Source organism: Ictalurus punctatus, chromosome 21 (genome assembly GCF_001660625.3).
Source record: "Ictalurus punctatus breed USDA103 chromosome 21, Coco_2.0, whole genome shotgun sequence".
NCBI lineage: Eukaryota > Metazoa > Chordata > Actinopteri > Siluriformes > Ictaluridae > Ictalurus > Ictalurus punctatus.
In genome coordinates this window covers 12055001-12077201 of record NC_030436.2, presented here as the reverse complement: position 1 = coordinate 12077201, position 22201 = coordinate 12055001, and the positions used below count along the sequence as shown (strand labels likewise).

The following is a 22201-nucleotide window of genomic DNA, read 5'->3' as shown; positions in this document are numbered from 1 at the left end:
GCTTTTATTAAACGTTATTTACATCAGTTTGATTTGAATAAACACACAGAGAGAATTTGACTGTTAGCCGATGACAGGGTTTCATTTCTGGCTAGCTTGTTTCCTTCCAACATGCTAGTCAGAAATGTGTTTCACATACACACACGAACAAGTTAGTTAATGATTTATGTTTCTCTGAAGTGACTGGAAAAAAAAAGTGATTAAATAGCTGAATAAATTTATCCAAGAAATTGATCTGACTTAGCTTCAGCTAACTGGCGCAGAGCCAAACACTATGTGTGTGCACAAAATGTGTTAAAGTTCAAAAATGAAGCTTTGAATTTATTATTATTAATTTTATGAAGACACATCTGGCGTTTAGCTGTTTTTAGCCGCTACCTTTATGTTAGTGATTAGCATAATGATGTGTATTATTTGCTAACTTTTGTGTTAGCTCATAGCTTATGTATCAGAACAGAATTAGTGATTATTTACTACCATTTTATTTAAACTGTAGAATGTGTGTGTTTAGTGTTTAAATGACTGAAGGGTATGATTATCAGGATTATTTTACCTGTGATCACTCACCTTTCTGTGAACAGATCTGAACTCAGGAAGAGTTTTACTCTGATTTATAGAGAAATGTTGTAACTGCTGTGAGAGTACACCTGCTCATGTTCAGAAAAGAGGCAGGAAAATAAAAACTGGAAAAAGCAGAAGGTCTGTAATGAGAAACTCTGCTGCAGGACAGAAACCAAACTGGTTTTTATATTTAATATTACTGATGAGAACGATGAGGATATAAGAGCACACACATTGAAAGTTTTGTCCTCAACATAATGTTAACTTAATAAAATCATTTGGAAGAAGAGCTAATGTTTAGAGGGAATGTTTAAAGAGCACATCCGTCTCTTTATTAAAGCAGTTTTCACAGAACAGAAAGATGGACTTCAGGAAAAATCTGTTCAGGTTTGTGGGTGAAAGAGTAAAGGGCAGTGGAACGGACACAGCGGCGTATCTCTGAGAGAGAGAGAGATTAACTTACTGCTAACTCAGGAAAAAAGCAGACGACTGAAGGGAAAAAACGACTTTCTGCGTGAACAGCAACGAGTTCTGACCCATAACCGGTGTGTGACACTGCAGAGGTCTGTTCTAAACCAGTTTTCAGAATAAAATACATTTCCATTAAACATTTAGGAAACAGAAACATAAAAAGGTGCTTTATTTATTTGATTATTATTTACTTAAACAGTTCTGAACTGAGGACTGAAGCAGAAATAAAACGGAATATTTAGAACTTCATCCACAAAAAACTAATTAGATTGTAACTTTGTAAAACAAGAATTGTTTCTGGAAAACAGGATGTGTGGAAACTTTCTCAGCCCAGAGTTAAATGGTATGTTTCGTAGATCAGGAGGTCATGTGATTACTCCAGGTTTTTGATGGTCATGTGATCACTCCAGGGTTTTGATGGTCATGTGATCACTCCAAAGTTTTGATGGTCATGTGATTAGTATGGGGTTTATATGAAAATGTTTCAGCTCGGATCCTCGACTCGGCGAAACACAGCGAGGAAGTTCTTCCCTCCATTTCTTTGCACCTTCTTCCCTTCTTCTGTACATGTCCCCAAACGGCCCACAATGACGTCATCCTTCTGTAGGGATAAAAGGTCAAAGGCCATGTTAAAGTGCTGCCAAAAGTACAGAAACTTTCTACTTATCTGTTTGTCTGCCCTACTGCCCGTCCGTCTCTCCCTCCGTCCATCCGTCTGTCTCTCCCTCCATCCCTACTGCCCCTCCGTCCACCTCTCCCTCCTTCCACTCGTCTGTCTGTCCCTCTGTCCACCCCTCCCTCCGTCCCTACTGCCCCTCCGTCCACCCGTCTGTTTCTCCCGCCGTCCCTACTGCCCTTCTGTCATCTCATCTGTCTCTCTCTCCGTCCCTACTGCCCCTCCGTCATCTCATGTCTCTCCCTACGTCCCTCTATCCCACAGTCCAATCTGGTTGTATGTGTCTCCACCTCCCCTGTCTAATTATCCATCTATCCCATTTACCCATGTACCCCTGCTTATCTGCCCTTCCATCTGTCCAGTTGCACAACTGCAAATCTATTCATCTGTCTGTCAGTTGTTACTTCTGTCTATTCGTCTGCTCGTCCCTGATATTCCACAATTATATATGTCTGTCTCTCCACAGTGTGGGAATAAACAAGTATTTATAAGTGTGTGTTCCAGTCCGTGTATGTTGTGCAGGGGTGTGTGTGTGTGTGTGTGTGTGTGTGTGTGTGTGTGTGTGTGTGTGTGTGCGTGTGTGTGTGTGCACGTATAAAAACAGTACCAGCTCGTCCTCAGACACTCGGCTGAATAGCGGATGCTCTGTAAAGTGTTTCACCATCCATACGTGCACTTCCTCTACATCCGTCATGGTGTAAACTAAACCCTGCAAATCACACACACACACAGAAACCATCACTATGGCATCACAAGTTGAACAGACAGCAGTGACAGCCTCACTTTATCAGATAAACACAAGACAAGCAGATGTGAACATGTGTATACATTGTGTGTGCGTGTGTGTGTGTGAGAGAGAGATACTACTCCACATTAAATACAGATTTTACACTCAGAGAGAGAGAATGACATGCAAGATAATTAAGTGAATCAGATGAAGAAGTGAATCAGTTGATGAATCAGATGATTCAGTGTCTGAGTGAGGGACAGAAATAGATGCGAGAGTAAACATCAGCTCGAGTCCTTCGTGCCGTTGGCTTTTACTCTGATTTCCTGAATAATCAGAACACACCATTCACAGAAGCTGCAGTGTGGATGTGGACTTTAAGAACCAGATCGTTCTTCAGAAACCAGCAAAACGCTGAAGGTTCCTCCAGTATGAAGCAATCCCTACATGACCTGAACACGGTACACAGACTGGAAATTCTCTCTCAGCCATTCTTTCCCTCAGTGTGTGTGTTTCTTACCCCAACTCGGAGTGTGTATGCGTACTCCGCTAATAAAGTTGGACTGATGATCCTCCATTTGTGCTTTGTTTTTTTGAAATGTGGATCCGGAAACAGGAAGAACATCTTACTGAGCTGCATACACATACACACACACACACACACACTTCTTGAGTGTTTGTACAGCGTGTGTAACTTTGCTTATAAAGGCACTATACAGATGAGTGTGTAATGAAATAAAGGTTAAAGTTAGATACAATAATGAGATCCATATCATGATAAATGACATTATATTATTATGTATAAAATTATTATAATATTATATACATACTTTATTATACATATAACATTTAAAAATAGAGGATGTGTGTGTGTGTGTGAAGTTTTAACCTGTGTTCCTGACTCACCTGTCCTTTAGTGAAGAAGTTGGGGAGATATTTCATGGCGTTGCTGCGGAGACAGGCGATGTTCTGGTATTTTCCCGGTTCTGAGGCTCGGAGTGATCGGATTCGGTCCTGAACGTAATCTGAGACTTTAACCCGAATCTCCAAACCCAGAATGAGGTGATCAGGGAATAGTGGAGATAACTCCACTAACACAGGGACGAAAAATAAATCTGATTAAATTAAATACATTAACATCATCCATCAGGTCATTAATCATTCATGTGTATGGTCTGTTTTAATAATCATTTTCCACCAAAACACAACATTCATCTGAATTTCTCCTTTATAAATCTTCAACATTTCTATATTGGAAATGAAATGCAGAGATTTTTTTTGTACTAAACTAGAAAATGCATCCTGTATAAAAAAAGAATAAGAGCAGATAAAAGGAGTGATTAATGAGTTGAGATATAAATATTGCACTAGAGGTTAATAATGTGATGGCGACCCCTTGTGGCTGATTCGGGATTTACAACCAACATTTTAACAAGAAAACCTTTTTAATATATTAGTTTTTACGTTTAAATGTATTATTAAATGAATGTAAATAATCAGGACATGACAGACCTTTAATGCATTTAGAAGAATTAAACCACATCGTTAATGTGTTATGTATTTTTCGTCATTGGTATTAAAATGAAGCGAAAGAAAAACGGTAGTCGTATTTGGTGAGAATGTTTAACAGAATGCTTTTACTATTTAAAAGAATCACAATTAATATATGCAAAGGGAGAAAGTGAAATTCACTCAATAAATACGGTAAATAAACAGAAAAGAATCAGGAGTACTGTAGTGCTGTATTTAATATAATTACAGATGAATGATGTGAGTTTAATTAACAACGCCTCCTTGTGGCTGATTGTGGAAGTGAGAATAACGCTGCCGTCAAATGCTTTCAGAATAATCGGAAACAAGTGTAACACCTGAACATTCTCCAGGGTCTAATTCCAGGTCTGAGCTTCAGAAACAGTTCTGATCGAGCGTGTCTCATGTCTGATCGAGCGTGTCTCATGTCTGATCGAGTATGTCTGGGTGTGTCTCTTGTCTGATCGAGCATGTCTGATTGAGCGTGTCTGAGCATGTCTCATGTCTGATCGAGCGTGTCTCATGTCTGATCGAGCATGTCTGATCAAGCATGTCTCGTGTCTGATCGAGCATGTCTGATAGAAAAATTTAATTGGTCAGTTCTTTATGTTTTAAATGCAGCTCAGTTTTAGTCGTCACTCATACAAACCACACCACTTTCTCTCTCTCTCCTCCTACACTGTGGACGTGTTTACAGATTTACATTACAGAGAAACAAAACTAGAACAGGACAGCGTCCAGGAGCTTCTGAGGAACACGTGAAAGCAGAATAAAGCTATAATGAAGAATAAAGTGAGTTGAGGAGAAACTGGAGCTCAAAGTCAGAGGATTTTTAGTTCTTATCTGTCGTTCATTTTTAACAGCGCATATCAGTACTGTTTCTGCAGTGAGAGATATTCTGCTTCCTGCACACCAGAGATAATAATACTGATAGTGTTTTGTGTGTGTGTGTGTGAGAGAGAGAGAGAGATCTACCCAGCAGTCCTCCATATCCACACCCGATATCAGCGAACTCCACCCGAGTGCTCCGTCCTATCTCCATCTGTTCATCTGAGCTGAAATACTCAGGATAAAGCTGAGACCAGTCCATCTGCTCTGGACACACGGGACTGAAACAAACACACACACACAGAAAATGTGTTCAGTACAGAGATATGAAGTGTTTCTTTTGACTAAAAAAGCAAGCTGATGTAGGAGAATAGCAATATATACACATTAACCTTATTAATAAAACGTAAGGAGAAGATATACTACTATACAAGAAAGACAGGAGAGCAGATACGATATACTACTTTATAGTAATTTATTTAAAAGGATTATTCAGTATGAGAAAAGAGGCGTGTAATTAATCTCACTCAGTACATGTGTCAGAACTCCATCTACATACACACAATGCATCTAGGGTGTACTAACTTTTAATCAGCTTTTACATGTTTACATCCGATTTAAAATAAACAAATATATAATAAACCTGCATGTGGAGTTTCTGTTTCTTCTGTAACAGGAAGCGAAGCTAAAAGAGGCCTTTAATAATAGAAATAAAGCGGATTTATGTTCATAAAACACTCACTACTCGAATGTGTGATCAGCCATGGGGTTAGAGTGAGCTCTCTGCCGATAAAACTTCTTCTGAGGCATACACACACTCATCCTGAACCTCCCAGTGTGTGTGTGTTCAAGTGTTACTGATGAAATAAAGCGTTTAATCAGAGAAAGTTCAAGTGAAACGAGCTAAACCGAGCTAGCAGCAACACCGGCACGCGAAAGCCGAGAGGAGTCGCAGGAGAATGACGTCACACCCCAGGCACCAAGAGAGGCGGCTCTGAATGGCTTAATAATAATAATAATCATCATCATCACATAAATGCGAATTCACAAAAATTAACACAACTCATTTTAATTAAACTCAATACTTAAAATATTTAAAATTTAAACTCGTTAAATGAAGAAAAAAAAGACTAAATAAATAAACAACGTTTTCCTCAGCTTGTAATCAACATAATTAAACTACATTTCTAGAGTTGTTTTATTTTTATATGGATATGAGTTTTATTGAGCCTTTGTTACTATAAGTGAAATAGTTCATGTTAAAAGGCCGTCTCTGATTGGCTAAATCAGCATCTCATGACAACAATGTAGAGAGAAATAAAATGAAAAAGAAAACGTTTCTGTTAATGAGATAAAGAGAATATGGAGATGATTATTACTCTAATTAATGATTTACATTCAGTACAGTGGAGAAATGAATATTAATGCCACTTTTTTCAGTTCACAGAAAAAAAAGTAAATTAAAACTCATCTCCACTCTCTTACTGTTTGAAATGAAAATTGTGATGTAAACATGTTATAGAGTGCCCTCCATTAATATTGTCACTCTTGGTAAATATGAGCAAAGAAGGCTGATGGTGATTTGAGTAAAGTGTCTGTTTTAAAAGAAATCAATCATTGCATATTTCCTAAGATTTAACACTCACAGATATGGAATTTAGCTAATAACAATAAATGTATGACATATGTGATATGTGTACATACTTTTATTTTTAGTCATTCTTTATAGGAGTCTAAACAACATGTTTCAGTAATAAACATGTTGTTAATATGTTTAGTGATAAATGCAGAGAAGATTTAACAGAAATGTTTTATAGATGATCTGCACTAAAATAAATAAATCCCTGTGCATTTAAACTGAAATGAATTGAAGTGAAATTATGTTTAGTTGGGGAGATAATGAGATAAAGGAAAGAAATAAATCGTTTATCAGCTCTGAAGAGCACCTGTCGGCGTGTGGGCGGGTCCGGTGGATGACGTATGCCAGCGGGCTTGGTTTGGACGCACGTGGTCCCGCCCCTGTCTGACGTATGGAAGCACAGGAAGCGTCTCATTTTCACAATGAGGGTTCAGTTAGCGAGCTGAGAGAAGTTTTATTTAGAAGTGAGGAGAAGCGAGAAAAGAGAACAGCTTCATCTGTGTGATATTACAGTTTATAAAGTACAGGACAAGTAAAGGACGCGTTTAAAAGCGCTTGAGAGAGAAAGAAAGAGAGGGTGAGAGAGATTGAGAGAGAGAGAGAGTGAGAGAGAGAGTGAAGGCCAGATGTGCAGCTTGTGTGCAGTTTCTTACTTCTCGCGAGTTCTGGCGTGAAATAACTCACAGAGGAAACTCGGTAAGTGAAGAAACACTGAGCGTTTCCTTTCAGATCTAACCCGTGTTCTGGGTTTAATGAGGGTTTAATGAGTCGCGAGTTTAATGAAGCTTCATGTGGAAATGTCCAGATGGCAGAGCTGCAGCGCGCGCGTGTGGGTGGGATGAACCGAGTCCTTCCGGCTCTGTGGGTTCGGTCCAATCAGCAGGTTAATTAGCGGGTTAATCAGCTAGAACATTTGGCATCATCCCGGGATTTGAGCGGGTCAGGCTTAGGTACAGAGCTCAGGTGATTTCCCTGTGGATTTAATGAACAAAGCAAGAGCAGCAACAGCAACACGTGTTTTAACGAGAGACAGAGAGCTTCAGGGTCAGAAATAACACACACACACACACACACTGACACACACTGGGGGTTTTACACAACTTCAGGCTTAAACACAGTTGATTTAAAAAAAAAGATCTGTGACACAAATGAATGCTTTAGTGTGTGTGTGTGTGTGTGTGTGTGTGTGTGTGTGCATGCATGTACACATGTGCAGCTTGAGTTTTCAGTTGAGTGTGAAATTGTCTGGTTTTACAGTGAGGCATTAGAAAGACAGAGTTCAAGAATTTGTCTGGGAATGCTGTGTGTGTGTGTGTGTGTGTGTGTTGGTGAGAATGTTGGGTTGGCTGTCATCAATACAGATTCCATGGAGTTAGTACAAAACACATGCACATGTACTGAGAGTAGGAGAAACGGTTAATGTGGAGTGTTTACACACAACATGAATAAATTAATATAAATAATGTAAATATTTAAATCACCCACATTAATATTAATGAGTTAACACAGTACACTGTAGATTACTCTAGAGTGATGTTAATGAGATCAGACAGACAGATGTGTAAAGTTTGACTTCCTACAGGGTGTGTGTGTGTGATTAACACAGTGTGTGTAAGTCCGACTCCTCACTCTGATGTGTTGTGATATTGTGTTGTGTAGCAGGTGATGGCGCAGGACGGGGTTGTGCAGTACGAGCCAGTGGCGGAGATCGGGGGCGGAGCTTATGGGACTGTGTATAAAGCGCGGGATAAAGAGAGCGGCAAGTTCGTGGCTCTGAAGAGCGTCAGAGTGCAGACGGATCAGGAGGGACTTCCTCTGTCCACTGTGAGAGAAGTCGCTCTGCTCAAACGTCTGGAACAGTTCGACCATCCCAACATCGTCAAGTACACACACCCACACACACACCATCACCCTGCTCAGACACCTGGAACAGTTCAACCATCTCAACATCATTAAGTACTTTTATTAGACTTGTGTGTATGTGTCTGTGTGTTTCAGGCTGATGGATGTGTGTGCGAGTTTGAGGACGGAGCAGGAGACGAAGGTGACGTTGGTGTTCGAACACGTGGATCAGGATTTGAAGACGTATTTGGAGAAAGCTCCCCCACCTGGACTGCCCCTTCACCGTGTCAGGGTAGGAGTGATGTCATTAACATGGGGAATTATCATTCTTTAGGGTCTCATTTAGCATGCTAATGTGTGTGTGTGTGTGTGTGCGTGTGTGTGTAGGATCTGATGCGTCAGTTGCTGTGTGGTTTGTCGTTCCTTCACTCTCACCTGGTTCTCCATCGGGACCTGAAGCCAGAGAACATCCTGGTGACAAGTCGCGGTCAGATTAAACTCGCCGACTTTGGACTGGCTCGAATATACAGCTGTACCATGGCTCTAACACCTGTGGTACACACACTCACACACATGGCTGTCTACTAATTAATATAATTATTTTAAACGCTGGAGATAAAGGTTTTTTTTTTACTACAACCCCTGGTGATAATGATGGAATTCAGAGGACGTTCACTCGGCTTTTTATTTCGTAGCGAATAAACAAATCGCAGATATAAATCGCACACGAAACAATGTTTGTTTAATAGCTGAACATTCTGGCTTTGTAAAACACCAAAAACATGTTTAATGAAGTTATTTTAAATAATGGCACCTGAAGGAGTTTTCTGATCCTCTCCGTTGTTCCACTCTCTGGTTGGCGTCCCTGGTTAAGGTGTGTAAACTCTCTTTTAACTGCAAACTAATTCACATGTTTAGGCTCGTACTGTTATTTGTTTTAGAAATGCTAATTACAAGCTGATTCAAACTTGATCTGGAAAAAATATGCCATTAATTATTATCATTTCCTTTAATTTGTTTGAGGTGTGTTTCACAAATCCAGAATGCTCAGATATTTAAAAAATGGTTTTGTGTCACATCTGCGATTTGTTTTTTTGCTACGAAGTAAAAAGCTGCGTGAGCTTCCTCTAAATGTGCCGATTCCATCATATTTCCCAGGGGTCGTACTTCTACAGTTCATTTGTCACAAAATAATTTTAATACTCTGTGTGTGTGTGTGTGTGTGTGTAAGGTGGTGACGTTGTGGTACCGTTCTCCAGAGGTTCTGCTCGGTTCTAGTTATGCCACGCCTGTGGATCTGTGGAGTACCGGCTGCATCTTCGCTGAGATGTTCACACGCAAGTGCGTCGGCGTCGCCACTCTGAATCCTTTATATCACGTGTTCGTTCTGTATTATTTAGTTTTTATTGGAACTCTCTCCTGACTGGATTTTGTTTTTCCAGGCCTCTGTTTTGTGGAGAATCCGAAGCAGACCAGCTGACCAAGATCTTCTCGTACGTTTGAATTTTCTATCACTTCGTACCCGTGTGATTGCTGTTGTGCGTCGGCGAATAGAAGAAGAATCTTTTCTACTGTTTGTCTTTTCTTTCTCATCCTTTCTCCCACTTCTCCATTTTCTATCTTTCTTCAAAAGCAGTAGCTTTAATAGTCCATAAAATATTATATCCAATTTACTTTATGTAATATAACGTCGTCCTTCTCGTCCTCCGAACAGACTGCTGGTGGATTTTAAAGTCGCCATGAAATCAAAATGAAAGTTTTGTGGCTTTAGTGTGAATATTAATAGCCTTAAGGTTATCTATAAGTTAGTGCGCTGACAGAATTCGCATTTAGAAGATGTACACATACAAAATGTACAGTCTCTCTCTCTACCACCGATACGGGTCAACAGTTTTGATGACATCACTCTGCACTTCAGATTTTCTGTCTAATCAAAAGCTCACTAGAATCTGAAGTGTCCAGCCCCCGACAATTTAAAAAATCCATGGTATTAACTGTGAAGTATGGCTTAGCACACACGATATGCCCCGCCCTGACTTCCTGTTTCAGTGGAAATTACATCAACACATGGAATAACACTGTGTGAATCAAGGCGCTTCACAGGTACTTTAAATGATTACTTTCGTGGGTCACTCTGACTCTTTCCTGTGCAGCTGATACTGAATACACACTCCAGGATAAAAGACGCTGACAGTGATGGAAAAGTGTTTTAAAAAAAGAAAGAAAATAGAGTTTCTGAAGAAATTTCTTGTTACTTAAAGAAAACGCTGAAGATAAAGTTAAGGAGCTAGTGTTCTGAGTTTTTGGGAAAACGCACAGCAGGATTGGACGGATGTTATGGCGTGTGTAAGTTGTTGGTTATTTATTATGGTTCCTTGCTGTGGTGAAACAGCAGAGTTTTTACTTTAAAACACTGTTTTTTGTTCAGTAAACTTGGTGTGTATTAGCAGTGTTTCCTTCTGAGATGTTTATAAAGTATTTGTTTATTAATATATTTAGTGTGGTTTTTATAGACAGCAGAAAAACAGTGAAATCATTCATTTAAGAGAGAATGTGCCGATGGAGAGGAGGTGTGTGATGGGTTAGAGAGACCAGGCTGAAACGTTGATCTATCTGAAACGTGGCTGTAGATCATCAGATCACATGACCTGTATCAGTGTTTATCGTTGTTAGGGTGTGTGTGTGTTTGTGTGTGATGAAATATAATAGATAGTTGACAGTGTGAGCTGTACTGCACTCTGAAACTCTCCTCACCGTTAAACACTGATCCAGTATTTTACTGATTTATAATCAACACACACTGATTACTTTACTGATTACTTTCTCCCTCTCTCATGTCCCGCCCATTATATGTTTTTTCCGCAGTGTGATTGGTCTGCCGAATGAGGAGGAGTGGCCTAATGATGTCACACTATCTCGAGAAAACTTCAGTCCTCAGAATCCTCAGCCAATCACAGATCAGATCCCAGAGTTAACCAATGAGGGGGCAGATCTGCTCATGGTGTGTGTGTGTGTGTTTGTGTGTGTGGCGGCGCTTAAACAAACACATACTCGCTCTATCTCTAATCACATGCACTCTCTGTAATAACACACACACTTTAATCTCAAACAGACAATAATATATAATCACACATGCACACTATAAACACTCACACACACTATATATAAACACACACACAATCATAAACACGCACACACAACACACTCCTTATAATCACACACTTATTGTGCTCATACTTTCTCTATAATCACTCACTATAACTTTATATCCTTTGTTTCTTCTTTAACAGAAAATGTTGACCTTTGACCCCCTGAGGCGGATCTCGGCACTGAAAGCTCTGGAGCACGGGTTCTTCTCTGACCAATCCGATAGCTTGTAAAGAAGGAGCGACTGGCTGCCGTTAAAGAAAACTCTGGAATTCTGATTTTAGTCCAGAGTTTATTCACTTATAAAATAACATGGACCAAAAACTGACCTTTAACCTGTACAGCATGGCTAATGTTTTATTCTTCTTATTTCCTTATTGTACTGAACCCCACTGGGCTGTGGTCAGTAACTCTCAGGGTCCTGACCCGTTCCACACCTGAGGAGCGCCACAGCGTGCACCGCCGTTTCTTCACATCGTCTCTGTGCAGCGAGCAACACTTCAGCTCTGTGCTGCAGGTTCACACTAAACACCGTCAGTGTTAATAACATTAATATCACTCTTCTTCTCAGACTTTAACAGTCCGGTGTGGCAGGACGTCCGTTCCCTGCAGTGTGCCTCTTACACCTCACTGCACCTGTAGTCTTTAATTTATGCATCACGCTAAACCCGAGGCTGTGGTTTAGTTCAGACACCCGGTGCGTCTCAGCTGACGGACTCGGTTTGGGGTGAAAGGGACATTTTATTTTTTACTTTAATCTGAACTGTTTCTTTTTGTGATTTTATTTTATTTTTTAATTTTTAACGGTCAGTTAAATCATTTCATACAGAAACACGAGGCACAGCATCGACGCCATCGACACGTCCGCTACAGAACTAAATCCAAACTGTGTGAAGCACTAATCAATAACTTCACAATGATAATACCTGTTAATACTTTTCCAGAAGAATCGCTGTTTTCTTGTATTTCAGATTATTTCTATTTTTATAAACCGTTAATCAGCGCATAATAAACTGAACAAATTTTCCACTTTATAATCAAATCTGTAGCGATGAGCACCAGGTCCAGAAAATTAATAATGTCATATCTCTTATTTTTTTCTCTGAATATTTTTTATATAAAATAAATCTATAATAAAAATAAGTTTTATTATTATTATTATTATTATTGCAGAATAATCTCAAGAAAAGATGCGAGCTAATATTAAATGATTGTTTTGCTCTAACTGCCTAAACTTTTTACACTTCACATTAAAATTGAAAATGTTCTGCGTCGCTGATTATTAAAATAAAAGCCGTTACAGAGCACAAAGACGGACGGTATACTTCATGATCAGAACAATGTTTGTGTTTGATCTGATCTCTGATTAGAATCTGGTGTAAATGATGATGGGTTGAGACTCTCCTGCTCTTCATCTTCATCTTCATCATCAGTATTGAGTTTTTACTTTAACACGTAATTAAGAAAGATACAGGAGTTAAAGTGAATGTTCTATAAATATAGAACCGAGTTTGTGACACACACACACACGGTTCTCTGCTGTTATTAATCCGTACCTAAATGTGTTCATGTTCAATGTCTATTACGTTTAGTTGGTGTGTGTTCAGCATCGGTCATTAAAAACAGTAAGAATGTATTGTTCATTTTCTCATTAAACACTGTTTCTTTTACAGCTGTTTATTTATCTATTCACATTTAACACTGCATTTAATCTACTGTAAAACACCCCTGAGATAGTCTGTAAGATAACTAAGCAATTTTACACTCGCAGTCATGTTACGCTGAATATCAGCACAGCAGTGTACGGCTGGAGTCACCGGGCTGCAGGTAATAACAGGTAATCACAGCCAATCACAGGTAACCACAGCTGTGATGATATTCAGTACAGCAGCATGATGGGGAGTGTGATGTTGATTTTATACAGCAGTTCTTTAACCGTCAGTTACTCCAGAAATAACTCCAGAATATGGGGTAACTGACATTTCAGACACAATATGGTCAGATATTTAGTTTATTTTTGCTCCAACAATGATTATAGTTCCTAAAGAAGCCACAGCTGGATAGAATGTTGCATGTTTCCATGGTAATGCACCGAGTGACTGACAGCCCGTAGTAAGTGTGGTAAAGGTTTCAGTGTAATGAACTATGGCTAGATCTGGAATATTCCATGGCGAACACAGGCTAATGGAATGGAGGTGGAATTATACATTCAGTGGTGTTCGAGTAAATACCAGCGCTCTCACAGTCAGATCAGTGGGGCAGAACTAATGCTGTAGAATTCATTTTAGTGAATATAAAGTGAAAGCTGGAGCACATACATAGGGTGTAGTGTACATAGTGTCGTTAACATGGTGTAGTGTACAGGGTGGTTTGATACACGGCCATCAGAATGAATCACAAACTATCATCACAATAAACTTGATATATATTTATTGAGATTTCAGGTGAATTCTTTTTAACAAACAAATTAAAGTGTTAATAAAAATAAAATTAATCTAGAATCACACACTAGAAGATGATCACACAGTTTTGGTGGTTATGACGAGGTTGTAGAGCTGATCTGAGGGTTCTTTTGGTTTCTGTATTGAACAGCCAACCAGACAGTCACGAGCTACAACACACACACACACACACAGACACAGATATAGAAATTCCTTAACTATAAGTATCTAGCAGTTTTTATTTAAAGTGATGACTGATGAGGAACCTGTGAGAAGCTGCAGAATAATCCGACTCCTCCCAGGACTCTGAGCGTCTCCGCAGCGTGGTGCAGCATCAAATCTCCACATGTGAAGCAGTGAGCTGTTGTTTTACACACCTGTAACACACACAGAGACACACACACACTTTTATTTTATGGAGCGCACATTATTTATTTATTTATATATTTATTTATTTATTGATGTGATGTTATTTATTAATGTCGTCACATGCAGCTGGTTTGCTCACTGTGTAAACATCTGCTGTGTGTTAATGCAGTGTTAATGTTAAGCGGAGTTTTACTCAGGCGTGTGTTACACAGCTAAACCATGCAGTGTTATGTGTAGAGTAGACAGTGTGTAGATGTAATAAGTGATCACCAGGAGGGGGTGCCGTGTTACACCACTGGCAGCTTTAAATCACACCTGATACTCAAGCGTAGAGAAAAAGGAGCAGATGATCAGTAAAAAGGATGTCGTCTTCATAATCCAGCTGCATATGACCTCAAAATTTTCCTCTACATGAGAATGAGATCACGCGACCATGTGGGTGAATTCAGCTAATAGAACAGTGCGTGTGGAGTCACATGACCACGTACAGCAGTGCACACTTTCACATCTGTACGGAACACATGTAGCTTTTCAGCGCTGTTCATCAGACCACAACAATCCAGCTGCTGCTCCAGAGACCGACGAGTTTCATCACTCATCATCTCCCAGGACACGCTGAGTAACTTCTCCTGTACACACACACACACTCTGCTGTTAGTTAGTGGGCGGAGTGATGAAACAGGTCTCAGCCAATCAGATCGCTTGTCTAGGGTTATTTTACCTGTTTTTCTCTCCCTAAAGCGAGGCAGGAACACGACACAGTGAACTGGAAGAAAAACACTAACATCATCGCCAGGATGTACTGACACGCACACACACACACACACACACACACACACACACACACACACACACACACACACACATCCATTAAGGAATTTAACTTGGTTCTGACCCCTGTGGCTTTCCACAACACATGCATCTGCCCACATTCCTTACATGGTCATACCTTATTGATTTTTTAGTCATTGTTCTAGCCAGTTCTCATTTCCTGCTACAATTAAACAAACAAACAAATAATTAAATAAATAAACAAGAGACTAATTAAAAAACAAAAGTTTTATAATGATTTATTTATTTAGAGACTTTTGATTCCTTATGTTACTTAACAGTGTTATAAACTTAACTTTATGTAAATAACAGTGTTATAAATGTCAAAATTAGATTTTACATCATTGTTAGTTTTATTATGAATATTTATTATTATTTAACAGTTTTATTATTATTATTTATCAGTGGCTATTTATCAATCTTTTAGTTTTGTCCTCAGTAAATAATGAATAATTTAAATCAGTATTAATGAATGTATTTATTTATTTATTTTTAGAAATGTTTTTAGATAAACAATTAATTAATCGAATATGTTTATTTATTTAAACTGTATTTGATTTAGGTGAATTTATTTATTGACTTTTATTTATTATTTATTTATTACTTATCCTTTGAGAATGTTACATACCGTAATAATGGTACAGTTTTAAAAATGTTTTAAAACTTGAATATAAAGTGAGTTAGTTTTAAGTTTTATTATCGTTATTTTAGTCTTAGTTTGGTCATTAGTAACTTTATTCTGAATTTAATACATAACCTAAGTCATTAATTAATCTACATACAGTATAAACTTTATTTATTTGTTTGTTTGTTTGTTTACACTATATGACCATTTATTTGCACCCATGACCATCACACCCATATGTATTTGTTGAACATCTCATTCCAGATTTATTTCCCTTTCCTGTTATAAGCCACTCTTCTGGAAAGGCCTCCCACTGGATTTTGGGGCGTGGCTGTGGGGATTAGTGATCATTCAGCTACAAGAGCGTTAGTGAGGTTAAGGTCAGGTGCTGATGTTGATGTGAGGAGGCTCCAGTTCCAGTGCAGGACACTTGAGTTCTTCTACCTTCTTCCAACCTTCACACACCACGTCTTCATGGAGCTTGCTTCGTCCACTTTGTCATGCTGGAACGGTGATTCTTAGTTCTAGTGAAGGGAAACTGTAAGTAATGCTACAGCATACAGAGACGCTCTGTATAATTGTGAGTTTGGGGAAGAAGTGTGTATGGGTGTGAAGGTCAGGGGTGCACATACTTCTGGCCATATAGTGTATTTAACTCACTTATTATTAAGGGAGTGTATTTCACTGTGTATAGATATGGTGATAAGTTAGTGTTTGGTTGTGAGGTATTTGGGTTTGTTCTGGAGGATACAGTGAACAGGACGATCTGGTTTTGTCTCAGAGTTCCGAAGATCCCCAGCATGGAGATGAAGATGAGGAAGACTCCCACCACCATGACTACACTGATGATGCTCAAACTCCACACAATGCCAAAACTTTTCCCATAACCAGCCACTGCCATGAGGGACACGCCCACCACCTGACCAGAAGAAAACACACACACACACACACACACACACACACACACACACACACACACACACATATTAAATTTTTCATTTATTCAGCAGAGAACAATACAAGTAGTTCTACTGTACAATATCCATTAATTGAGTTCTAGAAGAAGCAAAGTGCGAGTAAGGTTTTTTTTTTTTTTTTAGGGGTTAGTTAGGTGTTCACGGAAGTTGGAAGTTCATTCCACCACTGAGGAACAGTTAGTTTGAAGGTTCGTTAAAGGGACCTTGAGCCATGATGAGTAGGTACTACTAAACGTTGTTCGTTAATAGATTGCCGATTGCGTGAGGGAACGTAAGCCTTCAGGAGAGAGTTGAGGTAGGAGGGTGCTGTTCCAGACAAGGTCTTGTAGGTGAGCATCAAGGCCTTGAATTTGATGGGGGCGGCTACAGGAAGCCAGTGGAGGGAGATGAAGAGGGGTGTGACATGGGTTCTCTTGGGCTGGTTGAAGACGAGGTGTGCTGCAGCATTCTGAATCATCTGAAGGGGTTTGATGGAGCTGGCCGGGAGGCTCGAGAGTAGTGAGTTGCAGTAGTCCAGTTTTGAGATAACAAGAGCCTGGACTAGTAGTTGTGTAGCCTGTTCAGTGAGGTAGGGTCTGATTTTTTTGATGTTGTACAGGATGAACCTACAGGTCCTTGCAGTTGTTGAGATGTGGTCTGTAAAGGTCAAGCTGTCATCGAGAATCGCCCCAAGGTTCCTGGCCATCCTGGTTGGCTTGAATCTGGTTGAGCCGAGCTGTACAGTGAGGTTGTGGTTGATTGAGGGAGAGGCTGGGATGACGAGAAGCTCAGATTTTGCCAAGTTGAACTTAAGGTGGTGTTCCCTCATCCAGACCAAGCTGTCCGACAGGCAAGCAGAGATACGTGTAGAGACAGATGGATCATCAATATAATCCATATTATACAGGATTGATTGATTTCATGAACACAGAGTTGAATGAAATGAAAAGCAGCCTGGGTGCTGAGTGAGTGTGTGTGTGTGTGTGTGTGTGTGTGTGTGTGTGTGTGTAAATGCGTGTGTGTGAGTGTGTGTGTGAATGTGTGTGTGTGTGTGTGTGTGTGTGTGTGTGTGTGTGTGTGTGTGAGAGAGAGAGAGAGAGAGAGAGAGAGAGAGTGTGTGTGTGTGTGTGTGTGTGAGTGTGTATGTGAATGTGTGTGTGTGTGTGTGTGTGTGTGAGAGAGAGAGAGAGAGAGAGAGAGAGAGAGAGAGAGAGAGAGAGAGAGTGAATGAGTGGCCGTGTGTGTGTGAGTGTGTGTGTGTGAGAGAGAGAGAGTGTGTATGTGTGATTTTATGTGTGTGCGGGTGAGAGAGAGTGTGTGTGTGTGTGTGAGTGTGTGTGTGTGTGTGTGTATGTGAGAGAGAGTGTGTGTGTGTGTGTGTGAGAGTGTGTACAGTGAACTCTATAAAAGCTAAAAGTTAACTTTATCTGAGTGTTCGGGAGGATTTACAGCTCGGTGTGTTTCACACTCACCAGATAAACCACATTCGCAGCACACACGCTCACAAACACACACACACACACACTCACACACGCTCACAAACACACACACACACACTCACAAACACACACACACACACTCACAAACACTCACAAACACACACACACACACTCACAAACACACACTCAGAAACACACACACACACACACACTCGCACACACACACACACACACACACACACACACACACACACACACACACACACACACCACACACACACACACACACACACACATATGCTCACACTCACACTCACACACACACTCAGACACACACACACTCACCAGATAAACCGCATTCACAGCACACAGTGTGTTTTTAGCGCACAGGAACCCGACCTTCAGCATCATTGAGGAATTCAATCCAAGTTTCTTTCAACTAAACGTCTTCGGACAGTGTGTAAAGTCCACACACACACACACACACACACACCTGCTATTTCCTGTTGAGACATGTGATTAAATCATAATGTCGGGGCGTGGCTATATGTGGGTGTGGCTAACCCCCAGCTGTACGCTCATTGGCTAAAATTAACAATCTGTTTTTGTTGATATTTTGTAAATTTGATAAAAGATGTAAAAGGGGAGTGTGTGTGTGTGTGTGTGTGCTGTAACAGTTGTTACAGGAAGTGAAGTATGGTGTGTATGAAGCCAGCCGGAGTGAGGAACTCGTTTATATACAGTACTCACCTTACCCTAGTGATCATCGGGGCCCAAGCACTTTAATTCAGATTGAACTAACACAGGATCCGTAATGTTACTGAAACATTTGATTACATTTCAACAACAACAACAACAACAACAACATGCACCAGGACATCCTTGCGTTTAGTGCAGCACATTAAACTGGTGGCTATAAGCTTCCATTACATATTAGCTACATTAGTTTCGCAGAGTTAATTTCATTTCTGTCTAAACTTTAACCAGGTTCTGTAACAGATTCCTCGAGTATTAATAAACGCTATTTATGTCTATTAATGAATTAAATTTGACTGTGAATGATGATGAAATATGTGTGAACATGTGGGATGTGTCGCTGTTGTTTTATAAAATATTTACTTCTGAAAGTGTAGAATTATATAAAATTTAAATATTCAGATGTGTAGATAATTGTTCAGAGCTGGAGGCCAGTGTGTGTGTAATTAAAACGCGTGTGACAGACTGTAAAATATGCATTCGACTGCACTGGTCTTTAGCTTAATGAGCATATTTGTCTTTGTGTCAGTGTGTGTGTGTGTGTGTGTGTGTGTGTGTGTGTGTGTGTTACTGCAATTACAGTCCTCAGGCATTGTAATAGTGTGAAACTATAATTTCAGGCTGTTCTTAACAAACATAATTGGAGTAACAGGGCTAATTGGAATAAACACGTGCGCACACACACACACACACACACACACACACACAAACACACACACACCCACACACACAGTGTGTGTGTAATGTTCTGCCAGTTGTGTAAATGTCATGCATTTCTCATCTGACACTCATCTATTAAATCTCTAACATTTGTATTTTGCAACACACACACACACACACATATACACACACACACACACACACACACACACACACACACACACACACACACACACACACACACAGGGACAGGATGTTGAGACCCTCAGCAGTGATCTTCTCTCCTCCCGTCTCGTCCGCTGTCGTGTCTAATGCTCGTCTCGAACCATCACCATGTCCTGTTTTAATGGAAAACGAGGGAGGAGCAGAAAAAACAGAGAGAAAAAAGATGGAGGAGTGAAATGAAAAAGAAAGACAGATTGATTTAAGGTGAGTTGATTTAGAGACGACATCCAAAAGCATCTCGTTTTCAGCATCGTTTCTGTCTTTCTCTGTCCCTCGTTTCAGCTCCACGTCTCACACATCTGTGGTGCTGTCGCCATGGCGCTGGCTTTGTGACTGGTCCAAGGGTGGGGGGGTGTTGGGGGCTGAAAGCGGAGGAGAGACGAAAGAGGAGGGGTCACTCTCTCTCTCTCTGTCTCTCTCTTCTGTCTCTCTCTCACTCGCCCCTCCCACCTCGGCCACATTTGACTTGCTAATTATCTTAGACGTGATGGAGAGAGAGAGAGAGAGAGAGAGAGAGGGATGCAGTGGTATAACGGTTTCTAGCTTCCAGGACGGATTCCTCTGTCCTTCCCTCTTTCCTCTTCCCTCTCTATATCACAGGATGACGACATTTTAATCTTCCAGACGTTTTTTCCCCCTCCGGAACCTTTCATCCACGTCGTCTCATCGCCGTTTCCATCACGTCTGCTCTCATTGTCCTCTCCTGAGCCTTTTTTTTGCATTTGGAGGACAGAAGATCGATCAGATAATATGGATTACATGACACACTGACCGGAGATTGCAATGCAGTGCAACAAAATACCAATCCTGAGCAACTGAGGAGAAATAAACAGCTAGAACCCAGACACATGGCAAGTAGCGTTTTTGTGGCCCGGTGCTGAGGGATTTTCTCCATGGAGGAACCGATCTTGCGTAATGCTAGAATGCGAGTCTAGACTGTGCACGATGGAGGGATGGGATGCAAACCATCTGTTGCGTGAGAAGGAAAGCAGGGGAAGCATCTGATCTGTGCGTGAATGGACATAGAGAACCGAGACATCACTGTGCAATTATAAAACCGTTTTTGAACGTTTCGACCATTGTTCACCGTCGCACCTCATTTCGATTTGAACATCTTCCAGTTATTTGTGGTTGTTCCTCATGCAGAGGCATGCATTGAGCGAATGATGTGTGCTAACACTGTGTCTTTACCTTCACCTGTCTAACAGTCTGAGCTCAACCTTCTGAACCCTTCAGGTGTGTTCATATTCACCGATTTTTACTCCACTGTAGCCGTCTCTCCTCTAAAAAGGGCTCCACATGAGCAGCTCAGGGACCCTTCAGCGTCGAACCACCTACCTCATCTCCCTCACTCTGGTCAAGGTCGAGGCCATAGGGAGCGATGAAGGGACCAATGAAGAGACCAAACCCCAGAGTCCCACCTCGGCCCCGGAGCTCGTTCAGGGCCCTGAAGATGGAGAAAAAACAAAGGAAGAGGAGAGCAAGCCTCCAGGGGATGACAAGGAACCCGGACGTTCTGAGATGAAGGAGCAGAAGGTGGAGGTTAAAAAGCCTACTAGGAGCAACAACGGATGTCCAATTAGGACACTTCCTCCAAAACCCAAGGTTCCGAGTTACGCTCCGGTGGTGAGTCAGTACAAAGCAAGAGAGCTTCAGAAAGACACCGGAGTTCCTCTTGATGGCAAAGAGAAGCGAGAAGAGGAGGTGGCAAAGACGGATGTCTCTAAAATGGAAATTTACAAACCAGACTTCTACATCCCATCATCAGAAAGGACCTCAGACGACGTCGTGTCAAACGGAACGTCGGTCCGTCCCAGTGTCCCGATCCGTCTAATCCAGCGTCCTGAGACAGCCCTGAGATCTCACACTACAGTAACCATGAATCGTCGTGAGTTCAAGGACGCCAGCAAGACCATTTCCTCCTCCGCCAAGAGCCTGGATGTCAAAGCTAGAGAACACTCGCCTCCGGTGACCATCACCATGACCATGGGTCCATATCGGGCTTCCTGGTCAGAAAGTGAAGGCAGAGGGATGTACCAGCGCCTGGCCATGGAACCTTTAATGGTAGCAGAGGAAGGACTTCCGACGCGGGAAAGCCCTCGAGTGGAGAAGCTTAAAACCATCTCCACATCACTCCCAGCGCCGGCCTCCACACGACCTCCTGCGAAACCGCAACGCAAGGGGAAGAGCCGCACTCTAGACAACAGTGACCTGAACCTGCTCTCTGAGGACCTGAAGAAGGGAAAGGAGGCCCACAGCGGAGCAGGGCCACGTTCTTCTACGCACGCTCCAGGAAAAGACAGAAAAATGCTCAAGTTCATCAGCGGCATCTTTACCAAGAGCAGCCAGTGTCCTGTAATGGCTCCGGTGGTTCCTGCCACTCCGATTCCTCTGCACAGCCCCCTGAGGAGACGCTCGAGTGAGGAAGAAGGTCAGTATGCAGTAACACGTGTCTGTGAAGGCTTTTCATTATTCAGG

The 22201-nt window shown here is 41.0% G+C and overlaps 4 protein-coding genes across 6 annotated transcripts in view; 2 read left to right on the top strand and 2 right to left on the bottom strand.

The window, feature by feature from the left end:
* Positions 1-1171: 1171 nt before the first annotated feature.
* mettl1 (methyltransferase 1, tRNA methylguanosine) lies at positions 1172-5721 on the bottom strand (the record flags this gene model as incomplete). The annotated part of the gene is given in 6 exon segments (NM_001200432.1): positions 1172-1633; positions 2316-2417; positions 2956-3069; positions 3342-3526; positions 4941-5074; positions 5536-5721. Coding segments are annotated over 6 exon segments (732 nt in total). The 3' UTR covers positions 1172-1516.
* A 1096-nt stretch (positions 5722-6817) lies between these two features.
* On the top strand, positions 6818-13091 carry cdk4 (cyclin-dependent kinase 4). 2 transcript variants are annotated; one of them, XM_017450949.3, is made up of 8 exons: positions 6818-7128; positions 8095-8315; positions 8431-8566; positions 8662-8829; positions 9506-9615; positions 9717-9767; positions 11140-11275; positions 11565-13091. In XM_017450949.3, exons 2-8 carry the CDS (start codon positions 8098-8100, stop codon positions 11652-11654), a joined length of 909 nt encoding a protein of 302 aa, XP_017306438.1. In that variant the 5' UTR covers positions 6818-7128; positions 8095-8097; the 3' UTR covers positions 11655-13091. The 2 variants fall into 2 exon arrangements, with proteins under 2 accessions (XP_017306438.1, XP_017306437.1); XM_017450948.2 differs by having other exon boundaries at positions 8092-8315.
* A 743-nt stretch (positions 13092-13834) lies between these two features.
* Positions 13835-18589, bottom strand: LOC108255187 (tetraspanin-31-B). 2 transcript variants are annotated; one of them, XM_017450950.3, is made up of 6 exons: positions 18428-18589; positions 16439-16606; positions 14953-15033; positions 14720-14860; positions 14129-14239; positions 13835-14032 (listed from the first exon to the last, which is right to left on the bottom strand). In XM_017450950.3, exons 1-6 carry the CDS (start codon positions 18491-18493, stop codon positions 13958-13960), a joined length of 642 nt encoding a protein of 213 aa, XP_017306439.1. In that variant the 5' UTR covers positions 18494-18589; the 3' UTR covers positions 13835-13957. The 2 variants fall into 2 exon arrangements, with proteins under 2 accessions (XP_017306439.1, XP_053530098.1); XM_053674123.1 differs by having other exon boundaries at positions 18482-18577.
* Positions 18590-20245: 1656 nt separating this feature from the next.
* Positions 20246-22201, top strand: part of LOC108255208 (arf-GAP with GTPase, ANK repeat and PH domain-containing protein 2) — a 21130-nt gene continuing 19174 nt past the window's right edge. Inside the window, exon 1 of the mRNA XM_017450975.3 lies at positions 20246-22154. Within this exon, the coding sequence (XP_017306464.1) occupies positions 21023-22154 (1132 nt within the window). The 5' untranslated portion in view covers positions 20246-21022. The remainder of the gene's footprint in view (positions 22155-22201) is intronic.

What these genes read in the sequence shown, in the direction of transcription:
- cdk4 (XM_017450949.3), top strand. Translation starts at nt 8,098, where the DNA reads ATGGCGCAGGACGGGGTTGTGCAGTACGAGCCAGTGGCGGAGATCGGG. An exon ending in GACCATCCCAACATCGTCAA is followed by an intron (nt 8,316 to 8,430) that starts GTACACACACCC and finishes TGTGTGTTTCAG; the next exon opens with GCTGATGGATGTGTGTGCGA. An exon ending in CCATGGCTCTAACACCTGTG is followed by an intron (nt 8,830 to 9,505) that starts GTACACACACTC and finishes TGTGTGTGTAAG; the next exon opens with GTGGTGACGTTGTGGTACCG.
- LOC108255187 (XM_017450950.3), bottom strand. Translation starts at nt 18,493, where the DNA reads ATGATGCTGAAGGTCGGGTTCCTGTGCGCTAAAAACACACTGTGTGCT. An exon ending in CTGTGAATGCGGTTTATCTG is followed by an intron (nt 16,607 to 18,427) that starts GTGAGTGTGTGT and finishes TCTTCTGGTCAG; the next exon opens with GTGGTGGGCGTGTCCCTCAT. An exon ending in ATGTGAAAGTGTGCACTGCT is followed by an intron (nt 14,240 to 14,719) that starts GTACGTGGTCAT and finishes TGTGTGTTACAG; the next exon opens with GTGTGTAAAACAACAGCTCA.